The sequence below is a fragment of the Sus scrofa genome, chromosome 17 (assembly GCF_054392235.1).
Source record: "Sus scrofa isolate SSC_HxYL_T2T_F1_AM1 chromosome 17, Sscrofa_HxYL_maternal_Yorkshire_Landrace_v2.0, whole genome shotgun sequence".
Taxonomy (NCBI): Eukaryota; Metazoa; Chordata; class Mammalia; order Artiodactyla; family Suidae; genus Sus; species Sus scrofa.
In genome coordinates, this window is record NC_139399.1 from 53,939,930 (window position 1) to 53,956,668 (window position 16,739).

Below are 16,739 nucleotides of genomic sequence, written 5' to 3' on the forward strand. Positions count from 1 at the left end.
CAGATGGAAGGAAGTGATGCTTTTTGGCAAGATGGAGGCCATGTTGTAAAAAATAATAAATCAGTAAGTTATATAATTAGTTGTAGAATTCAGTAGGGTGGGCACCTCTCTCTATGTATATAAAATAATTGGAATTTAATATATGTTCTCTGGCACAAACTTTCAGAGTACGTGTCTATAGAGAAATACTTCTTTCAAAAATATGAACGATATGAAAAGAATTTTTTCATAAACAAAGATCATCAGAATTTAAATTTTAAGCTCCAATTTTGTTGCCTTTATGATAATACTTACCAGACGGGAGAGTGGTGAGACCAGTGCTAAGATAGGAGCCAATCACCGCATTTTAGGTCCTGTTCCAGCATGAGCCCTGGGACCTTGAGCAGATTGTTTTTGACCTTTTTTTCTTCACCTTAGTTCTCTAATACCTGTGTCCTCTGTTTCACAGGGTAATTGTGAGGCCTAAATTAATAGGTGTAAATTTACTCATTAAACTATAGGGTGTAAAAAGTGCTATGTATCTGTTGTATCTATCAAGACTTTTTTTTTTTTTTAACTCTTGTAGTTATTATATACCAGGTACTGTATATCACATACCTCCTCATTGATTGTCTTGTTTGAACCTCACCACAGCCCTGGGAGGTAGATGGTCTTATTTTCATTTTATAAATGAGGAAACTGAAATTCTGCAAGATTGCACTATGCTCAAAGAGCAAGTAGCTGCAGAGCTGAAACCCAAACCCAGGTCTCCTGATTCAGTCTATTCATTCATCAATTACTTCTCTCAAACTCTGAAATGTCAGGAAGATGGTTTCTTGGCTCTGGGTAACAGGCGATGGGCAAGAAGCAATCAGAAGTGATTGTCCACTGACTACCTTCACTCTCGCTGAGGACAGGCTTGGCTGGGAAACCCAGAGGTTGACTTGGGTTAGGAAACAGGAGATCCCTTTGTCTAAAATATTCTCCTGGAGTTCCTGTTGTGGCGCAGTGGAAACGCATCTGACTAGTATCCATGAGGATGCGGGTTCGATCCCTGGCCTTGCTCAGTGGGTTAAGGATCCTGCGTTGCAGAATTCCTGTCGTGGTGCAGCAGAAACGAATCCGACTAGGAACCATGGGGTTTCTGGTTGGATCCCTGGTGGTTTAGGATCAGTGGGTTAAGGATCTGGCGTTGCCGTGAGCTGTGGTGTAGGTCGCAGGCACGGCTTGGATCTGGCCTTGCTGTGGCGTAGGCCAGCAGCAGCAACTCCAATTAGACCCCAAGCCTGGGAACCTCCATATGCCACGGGAGTGGCCCTAAAAAGACAAAAAAAAAAAAAAGAAAAGGGATCCTGCGTGGTATAGATTGCAGATGAGGCTTAGATCTGGTGTTGCTGTGGCTGCTGGCAGCTGCAGCTCCGATTAGACCCCTAGCCTAGGAACTTTCATATGCTGTGAGTACTGCCTAGAAAGCAAAAATAAATAAAATATTTCCTACATGGAAACATGAAGTGTGTGGCTCTTTTGCATAAATTCCTCCTGAGAAGTGACGTAAGACCCCAAAACAGAAGAGCTGGGGCGCAGCCAGGAATTCGCTTTGTAGATCTCAGAGGACCCAGCTCTGAGTGGGCGGCGTCTCTGGCAGAGGCCAGTCCTAGTTAGTGTCGAGGGTCAAGGCAAGCAGCACTAAGAGGGGCTGCGTCTGCTCCTGTTCTGTGTGGCCGCCTTGCCCCTGCTAAGTCTCTGTAATCCCTGTCCTCTAGCTGAGGAGACTGAAGTACATTCTTCAAGGTTCCCACTTAGATTAACAGCAGCCAAGCTGTTAGCGCCGACTTCAGGCGGATTCTGGAGCCTGTGCCTTCTCTGTTGCTCTGTTGGTCACTCTCCACCACAAGTGACGCCAGCCTGGTTCAGTAGAAAGCCAGAGGAGGGAGTGTTGTTAAGGCCTTTCTCCAAAACCGGACGGTTTCATACACCTTCCAGATGTGAGACCTGGTGAGAAATGTCCTTTGTATTGTAAGGCCTTGGATTAAATCTTGTTATGTTGGAATGGGATTCGAATCCAGACAACAGCTCAGTTTCACATGGTGGTTGATAAAATGATAGCTCGATAAAGGGCTGGAGGAACTGATATAACGCGTTTTTACCTCACAATCTACCAGGAAGTCATGAGAACCAGCGGTCCTGGGAGTGTTCTTTAATGTTTCTGTCTGGACATCTAAGGCCCTGAGAGTTGTCTGAACCGGGATTTTTGTAGCCTGCTTCTGACAGAGCTGAGAAGCAGCCACAGGACCTTCGGGATTGCTGGGCCCATTACTGATGTCTGTGCCATGTCCCGGGTGTGTGTCTTGCCACAGCCAGTGCCCTTGTTACTGCTCTCACCTCATGCCTTCCTGTTAGAGGCTTGAGGCCTCTACAGCAGCCAGATGTTGCTAGGAAGGGCATTTATTTGTTGATGCTTTGACTTTGTTTCTTGTCCCGCCGTGACGGGAACTCCAATATAATAAAAAATTTTTTAAAAGGAGATAAACAAACTTCTTGTTGCCAGCATACATTTATTTAAATGTAAATTTCTTGCTTGCCTAGGTAATGCATTCACGTAGTTTTGGAATTCAAAAGCCCTCACAGTGAACAGTCTTCCTCCTGTCTCTGTCCAGCCACTTGGTTCCCTTCCCCAGTGACAGCCATGTGAGCAGTTTCTTGTATGTTCTTCCAGAGATATTTTATACAGAGATATGCAAATGTGCATGAGTGTGTGTACTTCCCTTCCTCCTTGTTTTACCCAAATGGTGTTATGTACCCTGTCTAGTACCTTCCTTTTTAAAATTACCAGTATGTGAGTCCCCGTTGTGGCACAGCGGGAACAAGTCCAGTTAGTATCCGTGAGGATGCTGGTTTGATCTCTGGCCTTGCTCGGTGCATTAAGGGTCTGGCGTTGCTGTGAGCTGTGGTGTAGGTCACAGATGTGGCTTGGATCTGGTGTTGCTGTGGCTGTGGTGTAGACCAGCAGCTGCAGCTCTGATTTGACCGCTTGCCTGGGAACTTCTATATGCCACAGGTGCAGCCTAAAAATTAAAAAAAAAAAAATTACCAGTATGTCTTGGAGGTTTTTCCATATTTATTCATGAAGAGCTTTCTTTTGATTTTTTTTTTTTTTTTTTTTTTTGGCGGGGGCATGCCTGTGGTATGTGGAATTCATGGGGCCAGGGAAGGAACCCAACCCAAACTGCTGCAGTGACAATGCTGGATCCTTACCCTGCTAGGCTGTAAGAGAACTCCTGATTGTTTTTTGTTTTGTTTTTTGAAAACTGAATTAACCATCATTTGTACTGTGATATATTTAACCAGTCTCTTATTGACAGACATTTAGGGTTTTCCTGATCTTTTACTGTTACCAACAACACAACACAAGTCATCATTAAGGCTTCTCAGCAGTGTTGCAAGCATGTCCTCAACTAGGTGAGAAGGGCTGGGGTGTAGTGTCCACAGAGGGTCGTCATTGCTGGGTCACAGGCACTTCATGCATAGGACAAGAGAGAAAGCAGAGTGTGCGGCCCAGATGCTGGTAGCTGGACAGAGGTCAGACGTTAAAATGGGAGCTTGTGGACTTTCTTTTACGATTGCTTCCGTTTTCTCACTGAGCTAGAAAAATAAGGTCGTCAGCTCAGATTAAGAAAGGGAAAGTCATTTACATGTTCGAAGTGACAGAGGAAGGTATTGCCTAAAAGAAGGGGAGACAGGAATGAACTTGGGACTCTAGCTGATGGCCGAGCTCCAAGATCGTTGATCATGAAATGAAAAGGAGACCAGTCCGCAGGGTTGTGTGGCACGAATCATTGCAGAGCTGGGTTTTGCCAGCGTTGGGGTTTTCCCAGGTGACCTTTGCCCTTCTTTCCACCAAAAGTGGCTTGTTGATGGTTTAGTTGTCAATGATCATGAACAGTAAGGTCTCTTAGCAAGATTTAGACCTGAGACGCTGGAGACCAGACTGAGTAAATTCTTGCCCCTGCTCTGCTGAAGGGAGTCCTCTTGTGGCTTTCAGATTTCCGACTACATGATGGTGCCTGACACGGCCACCCTGTCCGAGCGGCTGCGAGTGTGTCTCCAGGAGGGTGATGAGAACCCGAGGGACTTCACCACCCTCTTCGACCTGTCCATTTACCAGCTGGATACCACTTCCCTCCCCAAGGTCATCAAGTCAGTACCGCGGCTCTCTCTGCTGCTCCACGCTCCATTCCGAGTGATTGGTTTGAAGACACGAGCCCGGGGATGGGAGTGAAGGTCATGGCGAGCATGATGTGCAAACTGTGTCCTGGGATCTGGATGAGGTCGGCCTGATGAGGTCGGTTGAAATAGTTGGGAGATTGGGAGGGGGCTTGATGCCAAGGCAACTGCCAGCAGTTACCAGCCCCTGCTGTGTTCCAGGCTCCCTCTTGGGCATTTAGAGAAACCAGCTTGTTCGGGTTTGCCCAGGACTTTCCTGGTCTTAGCACAGAGAGTCCCATGTCCCAGGAACCCCCTCAGGAAATCAAGAAGGCTAGTCGCCCTCTGAGCACTCCACGTTGTTCTGTCATTTAATGCTTTCAGTAGTCCTCTGAGTTACCTGCCTCATTTCCAGCTGAGTGTAGAGAGGGTTGGACTCTCCCAAGGTGGAGGCAGGGATTTTAGGCCAGGCCTGAGTGACTTTCAGGCCAGTGCTTGACCCCGTTTCATTGCCTGCTTTGTTGTTGTTGGTTTCCATCCCTAATGACAGGGGCAGGGACTGACATTTTTGAGCATCTTTAGCCTGGCCAGCATCTGCATCTGGATAAACCAAAAGCTCAGGGCATGGCTACAGATGATGCTCTCACGTCCTGCCCCTGTATTTACGTTCAGGGTCAACAGGGACTTAGAGAGCTCTGTGCCGAGCACCACACCCAAAGTTCATGGTCTTATGGAGGAGACAGAGAAAAGCTGTAATGCAGGGTTATTGTACTAATGCTAAATGTGAAATAAGACTGGAGGCCATAGGGAGTTCCCGCTGTGGCACAGTGGGTTAAGAATCCAGCTGCAACGGCTTTGCTCACAGCTGTGGCTTGGATTCAGGCCTGGAACTTCCATATGCTGTGGGTGTGGCCATAGAACAAATAAACAAAAAACAATGGAGGCCATGGGCATAATGAGGAAAGAGGATTCAATTTTGACTGGGGTGAGCAGGGAAGGCTTTCTGAAAGAGGGGCTCCAACCAGGCATCAGTTATTTCATCAAACATTTCTTGGTGGCCTGTGTCTGCTTGGCGCTCTGCTGGGTCCTGCAGTTTAAAAGGTGAGGAAAATCCCAGGAGGTGGGTGTATTGGGAGAGAGCTTTCTGCAGGGAGGTGGCTTTATGAGCAAAGATAGGGTGTGTCTAGATAAGGAAGTTTATGCCTTTTTTTTTTTTTTTTTTTTTTTTGGCTTTTTAGGGCCACACCCATGGCATATGGAAGTTCCCAGGCTAGGGATTGAATTGGAACTGCAGCTGCCAGCCTGCGCCACAGCCATAGCAACACAGGATCCAAGCCAGGTCTGTGACCTATACCACAGCTCACAGCAGCACCAGATCCTTAACCCATTGAGTGAGGCCAGGGATTTAACCCTCAACCTTATGGTTACTAGTCAAGATTTGTTTCCGCTGGCCACCACAGGAACTCCAGAAGTTTATTCCTAATTGCCATTTGAACTGCATTTAGCCCTGACTTCTAACAAGTGTCATGTAAGTTTTTTATGTACATTGCTTTATCATGTAATAATCATATCAGAACACTGAAGCACACACAGCTAGCTTTTGGTGGGGTCTAAATTTGAATCCGGCCAACCTTAACCCTGAATCTGGTACATGTTGGTTACTAGTAGGAGGGAGGTGGTGAGCTGAGGGGAGAAAGAGAAGACTTATGGTGTTTGTTTTATTGTTAAATATACAGTCAGGGAGTTCCCGACGTGGCTTAGTGGTTAACAAACCCAACTACAATCCATGAGGATGCAGCTTGGTGGGTTGAGGATCTGGTGTGGCCATGAGCTGTGGTGTAGGTCGCAGATGTGGCTGGGATCTGGCATTGCTATGGCTGTGGCATTTGTCCAGCAGCTGCAGCTCCGATTGGACTCCTAGCCTGGGAACCTCCGTATGCTGCGGGTGCGGCCTTAAAAAGCAAAAAATAAATAAATAAATACACAGTTCTATCGAGGGACAGAAAGCAGAACATTATGGCTAGATGACCAAGGCTAGGACTTGGCAGCAGGGTTCTTTGCAGGAGGGCCTTGCGTTTAGAACTACCTCTGACATCGCTCTGCCTTCTGGGTGGACTGAGTTGCGGTGCTTCTGGCTGGCAGGGATTGGCCAGGTCTGAGTTCTAATTTTGCCTTTGTCACTTCCTAATCACATGACCTTGGGAAGCTACATCATCTCTATACGTTTTCCTTAAGAGTTTACACCCAGTGTTACACCCACTGTTTCCTTTTCCTTAAGAGTTTACACCCACTGTCCAGGATTGTTTTGAGGAGTTAAGGAAATGGGTGCCTAGCACTGGGTTAGGCGCTGTGCATGGCATGTAGCAGATGCTCCAGAAAAGTCCTTTCTCTTCTCTTCATGGAGATCTTCTGCTCATTGCTAGGAAGGGTGCTCTGCTCCCCATGCACCTGGGAAGAGTGGAGGAGGTGACCAGCAATGAGCTCAGCTAACTGCCCTCCCGCAGTCCGAGACCTCTCTCCTATTTGAAAGCACCCATGCAAAGGCCAGGGGTGAACTCTGTCTATACCCCTTGGCATTTGCTTGTTTAGATGAGTTTTGAAAGGCCACAAATGAGCATTCAGTTTAAATTGGTTGAGTGTATTTTAATTTTCCTAATTCAGAGTTCCTGTTGTGGCTCAGCGGAAACGAATCCGACTAGTATCCATGAGGGTTTGATCCCTGGCCTTGCTCAGTGGGTCAAGGATCGGTGTTGCCATGAGCTGTGGTGTAGATTGCAGATGCAGCTCAGATCTGGCATTGCTGTGGCTGTGGTGTAGGCTGGCAACTGCAGCTCCAATTTGGCCCCTAGCCTGGGAACTTGCATATGGCACACCTACCTGTGGCCCTGAAGGAAAAAAAAAGGTAATTTTCCTCAATCCCAGAGAAGGTCAGCCAGCTTGCACGATTTGCACCACACAATACATGTGGAGAGGGTGTGGAGAAAAGGGAACCCTGTTACATTATTGGTGGGAATGCAAATTGGTGCAACCACTGTGGAAAACAGTGTGGAGATTCCTCAGAAAACCGAAAGTAGAATTGCCATTTGATCCAGGAATCCCTCTCCTGGGCATCTGTCCAGAGAAAACCATGAATTGAAGAGACACATGTACTCCAGTGTTCATTGCAGCACTCTGTAATATCCAAGACATGCAAACAACCTAAATGTCCATCGACAGAGGAGTGGATCAAGAAGGTATGGTACATATACACATGGAATGTTACTCAGCCATTAAAAGGAAGGAAATAATGGCATTTGCAGCCACATGGTTGGACCTAGAAATTCTCATGCTACGTGAAGTTGAAGTGAGACACCATCATTGCCATCACATACATGTGAATCTAAAATAAAGGACACAATAAGCTGCCGCTTTTTTTTTTTTTTTTTTTTTTTTGGCTTTTTTAGGGACGTACCCACAGCATATGGAAGTTCCCAGGCTAGGGGTCAAATTGGAGCTGCAGCTGCTGGCCTACACCACAGCCACAGGGATCTGAGCCTTGTTTGCACCCTATACCACAGACCACAGCAATGCCAGATCCTTAACCCACTGAGCAAGGCCAGGAATTGAACCTGCTACCTCATGGATCTTAGTCGGGTTCATTAAGTGCTGAGCCATGAAAGGAACTCTACAATGAACTTCTTTGCAGAACAGATACTGACTCACAGATTTTGAAAACTTTATGGTTTCCAAAGGAGACAGGTTGGGAGGTGGAGGTAAGGGCTGGGGCTTTGGGATGGAAATGCTATAAAATTGGGTTGTGATGATCGTTGTACAACTATAAATGTAATAAAATTCATGAAGTTAAAAAAAAAAAAGACAATTTGCACCATAGTGCAAAAGGTCAAATAAATGTTTGGGAGAATAGAGGCAAAGGGGAAGCTGTAGTAAAAAAACTACCACAGGTGAGTTCCCTGGTGGCTCAGAAGGTTAAGGATCCAGTCTTGTCACTGCAACAGCTTGAGTTGCTGCTGTGTGGCACAGATTTGCTCCCTGACCCGGAACTTTACATGCTGAAGACACAGACAAAAAAAAAAAAAAAAGGATACCGAAGGGGAAGGTCAGAACTTGACTCTGTAAACTCATTCCCATGGTGCTCTCCTCTGGCTGTCCTGCTATTCTGGCACAAGTGCCTGGCACCCTTTTCCTTGTTCTCCTTGCTCTTGCCTCTGTCTGGGACACCTCCGAGGATGACCATATGATCTGTTCCTCCCTTTGCTCAGGGCTGCTCTGACAGGCCACACTCTCTGCCCCTCCCCCGTCTCTGTCCCTCTCTCCTGATCTGCTTCTTGTAATGCTTATTAATACCTGGCATCTTGGCTTTTGTTTATTGGGTGTCTCTCTTCTCCTGGAATGTCACTTCTATGAGGGCCTGCCTTGTCTCTCTTTTCCCCCTGCTGCTCTACTCCTGGTGCCTAAAACTGCCTGGTACTTAGTAGCTGCAGTAAATCTTTGTGGAGTGAACGAGCACACAGAAATGTATATCTTACAGATCTGTTCAGTTGCCAGCAGCAGACTTCAGGTTTGACTCCTGTCTGTTGATGGTGAAACAAATAAGGAGGCACAGTGAGTTGCCAGATTCACAGCGTCTACTAGGTCAAAATTAAAAGCCTGTTTAGGAGTTCCCACTGTGGCTCAGTGGTAGTGAACCGGACTAGTAACCATGAGGATGAGGGTTCAATCCCTGGCCTCGCTCAGTGGGTCAAGGATCCAGCTTTGCTGTGAGCAGTGGTGTAGGCCACAGATGCAGCTCAGATCCTGAGTTGCTGTGGCTGTGGTGTAGGCCGGCAGCTGCAGCACCGATTTGACCCCTAGTCTGGGAATTTCCTGGGTGTGGGCCTAAAGAAAAAAAAAGCCTATTTAGGAGAACCTTAATATGAAACTTGAAAGCAAGAACTTTCCCTTTCAGTTGTCAATAAAGTCACGATGTCTGCTACTGGAGAGAAGAGTCCCCAGAGGATCGTTGCATTGTGTCTAACAACACATCGTGTGTGCGTTTATGCTGAACCTCCTGATTTGGTGAAGAGCACGATGTGGTCAATTAAACGTGCTTTGCCACAGGGTCTCATCTTGATTCCTGTTTTTTTAATCTTCTTACTAACACAGGGCTCACGAACAGCTCAACGTGAAGCATGAACCTCTCCAGCTCATCCAACCTCAGTTTGAGACGCCGCTGCCCACCCTTCAGCCCGCAGTGAGTAGCTGTATGTGGGGCATCCCACCGCAGGGCCGGGCTGTTTGCCCTTCCCCTGCCAGCTGACCTTGCTTGGTTTCTCTGGCTCTGAACGTGCACAGAGACCATTAGCATTCTATAGGGCCTCCCGATTGCTCTAGTTCCCAGGTGAGAAGTCAAGGGCATAAACCTTTCTGGCCCTTCAGCATTTCCCATCTCGTGGGCTTGGAGGGTATCTGTGAGAACTGGGTAAAAAAGGAGGAAGAGCTTTGAGCTTTCCAGGCAGGGGCATCGAGATTCACAGCGCAATTCTAACAGCCCAAGGGCAGTCTATAGGTTATTTTTCAACATTCTAGTTCCACATGGATTCCACTTGCCTTCAAAATTGTCATATCCCACCTCATTCTGGAATGTCATGAGCCAGTTGGCTTCATCTTGGTAGCTTGAAAATTGGCTATGGCGAAAGTATTTACAAAACAGAAAATGACAAATGCTACAGATCAGGCCTTTTGTTTTCTTTTGTTTCTCTTTGTTTTTTGCTTTTTAGGGCCACATGTGTGGCATATGGAAGTTCCCAGGCTAGTTGTAAAATTGGAGCTGCAGCCACTGGCCTATGTCATCCACAGCAACACAGCATCCAAGCAGCATCTGCAACCCACACCACAGCTGGCAGCAACGCTGGATCCTTAACCCAATGAGTGGAATCTGGGATCGAACCCATATCCTCACAGTTACTAGTTGGGTCCATTACTGCTGAGTCACAGTGGAACTCCTCAGGCCTTTTGTTGTGAATGATAGTTCAACATTTATGAGAATGCCACTGGTTCATACCTGCAAATTCTGGCTCCAAGTTCAGCACGTGGTACATTAATCTACATTTGTTTCCCCAGTTTCTGTCCCTAGAGAACTCGGGATTAGATGAGAAACAACTTGTACAATCAAATATTCAACACAAATAAACCCTATAAGCCCCAAGCCTTGTGTCCTTGCACGAGTTAATGGGCCCTGGCACAGTGTGGCCAGTTCGGGGTGGTGGGGCTGGTTCTGCTGAGTTGCTTATAGTGGGCTGTCGTCTTGCTTGCTGTGTTCTCATGGGTCAGGGCAGAAGGAGGTGCGGGGCGCTGGGTGGGTCTCCCAGGAAGGGCTGAGTTGGCCTCTCCTCCTTTTCCCTGCATCGCATCACTGTCAGTTATGGCTTTGGTTGTGCTCTTTCATGAAAGACCTTACTGCCTCTTAGGTTTTCCCGCCAAGTTTCAGGGAACTACCACCTCCTCCACTGGAGCTGTTTGACTTAGACGAGACGTTCTCCTCCGAGAAGGCCCGGCTTGCTCAGATTACCAATAAGTGTGAGTTGGGTCAAATTTTTGTTTGTTTTCCTTTGTGAGTTTTATTACATTGTGAATTTCTGAGATTTTACCATGGGAGAAAGCTTAGAGTTTGTTTAGGGAGAATGCAATATGGATGGGAATATAAAATTACAATTTTTGTTTATTTCATGTAAATGATGTAGATTGTTTCTCTAGAGGCCAGTTAGCTCAGTGAGTTAGCACATGGTACCAAGCAAGCCACAGACTCAGCTTTGATTCCTGTGGGTCTTTAGTTCTGTCCTGAGTGACGCCAGGATGAAATCTGACCCTGGCCACCACTCAGCAAATCTAGGCCATTGGTTGTGGGAGCAGTTGAATGAGAAAATTCAGGCGTTCCCGTTCTGGCTCAGCAATAACAAACCTGACTCATATCCATGAGGACACGGGTTTGATTCCTGGCCTCAATAAGTGAGTTAAGGATCCAGTGTTGCTGCAAGCTGCGTCGTAGGTCGCAGATGTGGCTCAGATCTAGCATTACTTTGGCTGTGGCTGCAGCTCTGATTCAACCCCTAGACTGGGAACTTCTATATGCCTCAAGTGCGGCCCTAAAAAGACCAAAAAACCTTTTTTTTTTAAGTAAAAATTTTTAAAAACTTGAATTTGTAATAGCCTTAGTGTTCCCTTTTGGGGCAACAAGGGTAAGTTGTGCCACATTCAATCAACGGGACGATACGTAGTCATTGTAAGAGAGGTTTACAGAGGCTAGGGAGGGGGTGACACTAAGAGAATGTCAGTGAGATTCCTCAGTGGAGAAAGCAGAATATAAAACTGTACTTATAGTAGGATCCCAACTATGTGAACATCTGTATGTGCTCAGAGACCAGAAAGGAGTATGCAAAAATGAAAATAGTTCAGTGTTGGACACCTTCACTGCATCTCTGTTCTGTGCCAGGCATTGTGGTAGGTGCTGGGCAGTCAGAAATTTGTAAGACTCAGTAATTAGTCCAATAGGGATATTAGACCTGTGATGGATCGGTTGCTTTGATCCAGCATTTCTGTTTCTAGTAATATATCCTACAGAAATCCTTGTAGAAATGCAAAACAAAAAAGATATAGCTATAGAGATATTAATTGTAGTGTTCAAAAAATTGACAGCCATCTAATGGTCCATCAGTAGGAGGGTTAGTTAAAAAAAAAAATGAAACATGATGGAGTTCCCGTCATGGCTCAGCGGTAACACACTCGACTAGTATTGATGAGGATGCGGGTTCGATCCCTGGCCTTGCTCAGTGGGTTAAGGATCTGGTGTTGCTGTGAGCTGTGTAGGTTGCAGATACAGCTCAGATCCTGTGTTGCTGTGGCTGTGGTGTAGGCCAGCAGCTGTAGCTCCGATTCAATCCCTAGCCTGGGAACTTCCATATGCTACAGGTGTGGCCCTAAAAAGGAAAAAAAAAAAAAAAATGAAACAGGAGTTTCTGTTGTGGCTCAGCAGGTTAAGAACATATACTATCCGTAGGATGCAGGTTCAATCGCTGGCCTTGCTCAGGGGGTTAAGGGTCCAGTGTGGCTCCAACCTACAGCATAGGTCACAGATGTGGTTCGGATCCTGTGTTGCTGTGGCTGTTGTGTAGGTGGCAGCTGCAGCTCCCATTTGACTCCTAGTCAGAGAACTTCCATATGTCACAGGAGCAGCCCTAAAAAGTAAAAAGAAAAAAATTGGAATATACGTCTCTTAAAAGAAAGATATGGACCAAAGTTTTGACATGGAATGTCCGTGTTACATCATTAAATGATGAAGGCAAATTACAGAACTATTATAGTTTTGGTTTTGTTTTTTTTTTTTCTCTTTGGAGCCACACCCACGGCATATGGAGGTTCCCAGGCTAGGGGTTGAATTGGAGCTACAGCTGCAGGTCTACACCACAGCCACCGCAACACAGGATCCAAGCCTCATCTGTGACCTGCACCACAAATCACAGCAATGCCAGATCCTTAACCCACTGAGCAAGGCAAGAGATCAAACCTGCGTCCTCATAGATGCTAGTCAGATTCGTTAACCACTGAGCCATGACGGAAACTCCCAGAACTACTATAGTTTGAGTCCATTTTGTACACATATGTATAAGTGCACAGGTATACATGGCAGTAATTACCCTAGGTAATATTGGTGGGAATAGAGCTGAGAGATCATTTCTATCATAACTTTAAAAATGCAAATCAGGCTTTTCTGACCCTAACTCCCCCTGATGATAAAACTGTACCCACCTGATCCTGGGGGCAGAGCCTCCTAGCCTGTCAGCTTACATCTCTCATGAGTGTCCTATCTTAATAAATCTACTTCTTGCCTATAAAATAAATAAATAAATAAATGAAAATAAAAGTGCAAATCAGGAGTTCCCGTCGTGGCTCAGCATAAACGAATCCAACTAGGAACCATGAGGTTGTGGGTTCGATCCCTGGCCTCGCTCAGTGGGTTAAGAATCTGGTGTTGCTGTAAGCAGTGGTGTAGGTTGCAGACGTGGCTCAGGTCTGGCATCTCTGTGGCTGTGGTGCAGGCAGGCAGCTGTAGCTCCGATTAGACCCCTTGCCTGGGAACCTTCATATGCTGCAGGTGTGGCCCTAAAAAGCAAAAATAAATAAATAAATACAACATTTTTTTTTTTTTTTGTCTTTTTGCTATTTCTTGGGCTGCTCCCGCAGCATATGGAGGTTCCCAGGCTAGGGGTCGAATCGGAGCTGTAGCCCCCAGCCTACGCTAGAGCCACAGCAACATGGGATCCAAGCCATGTCTGCGACCTACACCACAGCTCACAGCAACGCTGGATCATCAACCCATTGAGCAAGGGCAGGGACCAAACCCGCAACCTCATGGTTCCTAGTCGGATTCGTTAACCACTGTGCCACGACGGGAACTCCAGTATTTTTTTTAAAGTTGTAATTCTCACTTAAAATTAAAAAAAAAAAATGCAAATCAGGGGGAAAAAAGAAATAACGTATAGTGGGGGTTCCCGTTGTGGTGCACTAGAAACTAATCTGACTAGTCTCCTTGAGGATGCGGGTTCAATCCCTGGCCTGTCAGTGGATCGGGGATCCAGTGTTGCTGTGAGCTGCAGTGTAGGTCACAGACATGGCTTGGATTCCCTGTTGCTGTGGCTGTGGTGTAGGCCAGCAGCTGTCGCTCCGATTTGACCCCTAGCCTAGGAAGTTCCTTATGCCTCTGGTATGGCCCTAAAAAGAAAAAAAAGAAAAAAAACACCCAGAAATTACAGTATAGTGTAAGAAGGGCAGTAATGGCTGTCCATCCTTGATAAAGGGCTGGGGGTAATTTCACTGAGATATGTTGTTGGTAGGATTATGGGTAATTTTTTTCCTTTCTTTCCTTTCCTATAACATTGCTATAGTAAATGCTATTCGAAATACCCTTGTCCTTCTCATAATGGTCCTGTGGCATTCAGAGAATGATAATTTGATGCCCTACTAGTTGCTCCTGTTCTTTGTAATATAGGAATGTGGGATCTGGGAAGAGCAAGTCAGAACCAGTCCAGCTTTATTCTAATTACGAGTGTCACACTTTTGTTCTAATTTACAAAAGCAGCACATCAGAGATCTCCGGTTTGTCCCCGTTTAAGTCCTTTGGTCACATTACTTTAGGATGAGGTCAGTGATCTTGAGAGATGTGGGAACCTGACAGGGACACCCAAGTATCAACTGAGTCCTTGTAGGGTCAAGGGTGAATCTAACTGCCCCAACTGTGCTTAGGTACTGAAGACGACCTGGAATTCTACATCAGGAAGTGTGGTGACATTCTTGGAGTCACTAATAAACTACCAAAGGACCAACAAGATGCCAAACATATCCTTGAGCATATCTTCTTCCAAGTGGTGGAGTTCAAGAAATTGAACCAGGTACAGAGCCCAGAAGGCCCACTGAAGTGGGGGCCCTGCTACTGGTAGTATCATCCGTAAACTGGACTTCTCATGTTCCATTCCGTTCACTCATTCCGCAGATATTTCAGTATCAGGGAACAAGACAGGTGATGATCCCTGCTCTTATTGAGCATATATTCTAGCTGGAGGAGGTAGTAAACAATAAACATAATATATAAGTAAGTCATGTAGGATGCTCGGAGATAAGTGCTATGAAGAAGTAGAGCAGGGTCCGAGGGATGAGTGTGTGGAGAGTGGCAGTATTAGATATGGTAGTCAGGGTAGAGCTGATGTGGGAGCAGACTTGAAGGCATGCAGGGATTGGCCATGGCGATGCTGGAGGATGAATGTCCCAGGCAGAGAGAAGACCTGTGCAGAGTCCCTAAGGCTGGGCTCTGTCTGGTTTGTTTGAGGGACAGCAGTGATACCTGTGTGGCTGGAGAACTGAGCCAAGGATGGAGCAGCAGGATGTGAGGTCAGCACCTTATGTTAGAAATCATCTTATCCTGGACTGAGGACCAAGAGTTTAAAAGTTATGCCTGGCGGAGTTCCCGTCATGGCCCAGTGGTAAGGAACCTGACTGGTATCCATGAGGATGAGATACCAGTCCCTGGCCTTGCTCAGTGGGTTAAGGATCTGGAGTTGCTGTGAACTGTGATGTAGGAAGCAGACGTGGCTTGGATCTGGTGTTGCTGTGGCTGTGGTGTAGGCTGGCAGCTACAGCTCTGATTTGACCCCTAGCCTGGGAACCTCCATATGCCTTGGGTGTGGCCCTAAAAAGATAGAAAAAAATTATACCTGGCCTTCATCTTGTCTATCCCTGGACAAGATTTCTAAAATTAAATGTCCAACCACAGTTGGTAAATGGGCATTTATTTATATACTACTGATGGGGGAATAGGCTGGTCCTGGTTTTCTGGAGATGTTTTTTATAGTATCATTCAGAAACCCTAAAAATACACACACACACCCCTCTTGACCAAGCAATTCTAATCCTCAGAACATAATCTTGAATGTGTGTAGATTTACTAGTCAGGACGATCAGTGCAGCAATGTTTTAATAGAAGAAAAATCTTCATCAGTAGAGAACTGGTTAGATGCCTAGGGTGCATCCATAAGACTAAGAATGTTTAAGGACTTGGGAAGACATTCATGGTACAGTAAATGGGATGAGTAATGGGCTATAAAACAGTATTAAAGAGAGTTCATTTTTCTTTAATATATGTATGTATGCCAAGTGGGAAGACGAATTCGGATCTGAGCCACTATTGGCAGGGGGGTGGTTCTACTGGGTAGAATGCATGCCTCACATGTACCACATGGTGCTACATGTCTGAGCTATGGCAGGGAACAAGATGAACGCAGTCCCTGCTGCCTGTGAGCTCCATACAGTCAGGGAGACAGGAATGTGTGTGCAATTACACTGCTCTGAGATAAATGCCAGCAAGGGAACTCTGAGGCCAGATATTGATATATTTGCTCAGCACCGAAATGTGAGATGGCACTCAGGTCAACTCCCAACAGTCCTGACCCTGGTGGCAAGGCAGTACAGGCCCCCAAGGCCAAGGTAAGAAGTCTGGTGTGGTATTTGCTTCAGTACCTTCACCTGTATCTGCTCTCCACGTCATGGTGGCCAGTGAGTGGTGGGCTGTGGTCAGAGCCCTGTCCTGGTAGTGAAAACTTGATCCTTGGACTGGATTTAGCCTTAAAGCCAGAGATTACCTATGTGTCCCAAATAATGATTCAGAATCTCTAATGAAAGTCCAAGCAACAAAGAGTTCACATTTCAGGTTTTGTACTAAAATACTAAAATTCTCTTATATTCCTTCATTCAGGAACATGATATTGACACAAGTGAAACGGCATTCCAGAGCAACTTCTGAGGACCAAGGCTCTTGAAGCATTTTCTGCCTCCTGATTCTCTTTGTAAACTTTTTGAACTGTCCCTCAGTTCCTTAGCACAACTGTCAATACGGTCTTTCATCTGCCAGCTGTGGAAGGTCTGTGCATCTTCTGCAGGGTTCAGAGAGGGATGACATTTCTAACTTACAAGATCCTTATATAAGATACATTCTATTTTTTAAATTAAATCTGTTTGAATATGTATTTTTATAA

The 16,739-nt window shown here is 46.0% G+C and overlaps 1 protein-coding gene across 1 annotated transcript in view; it reads left to right on the plus strand.

Annotated features, from left to right (window-relative positions):
* Nucleotides 1-16,739, plus strand: part of IFT52 (intraflagellar transport 52) — a 36,774-nt gene extending 20,035 nt beyond the window's left edge. Inside the window, 6 exon segments of the mRNA XM_005657667.4 lie at nucleotides 4,022-4,176; nucleotides 9,325-9,412; nucleotides 10,629-10,737; nucleotides 14,458-14,603; nucleotides 16,460-16,477; nucleotides 16,479-16,739. Of these exon segments, the coding sequence (XP_005657724.2) occupies nucleotides 4,022-4,176; nucleotides 9,325-9,412; nucleotides 10,629-10,737; nucleotides 14,458-14,603; nucleotides 16,460-16,477; nucleotides 16,479-16,523 (561 nt within the window). The 3' untranslated portion in view covers nucleotides 16,524-16,739.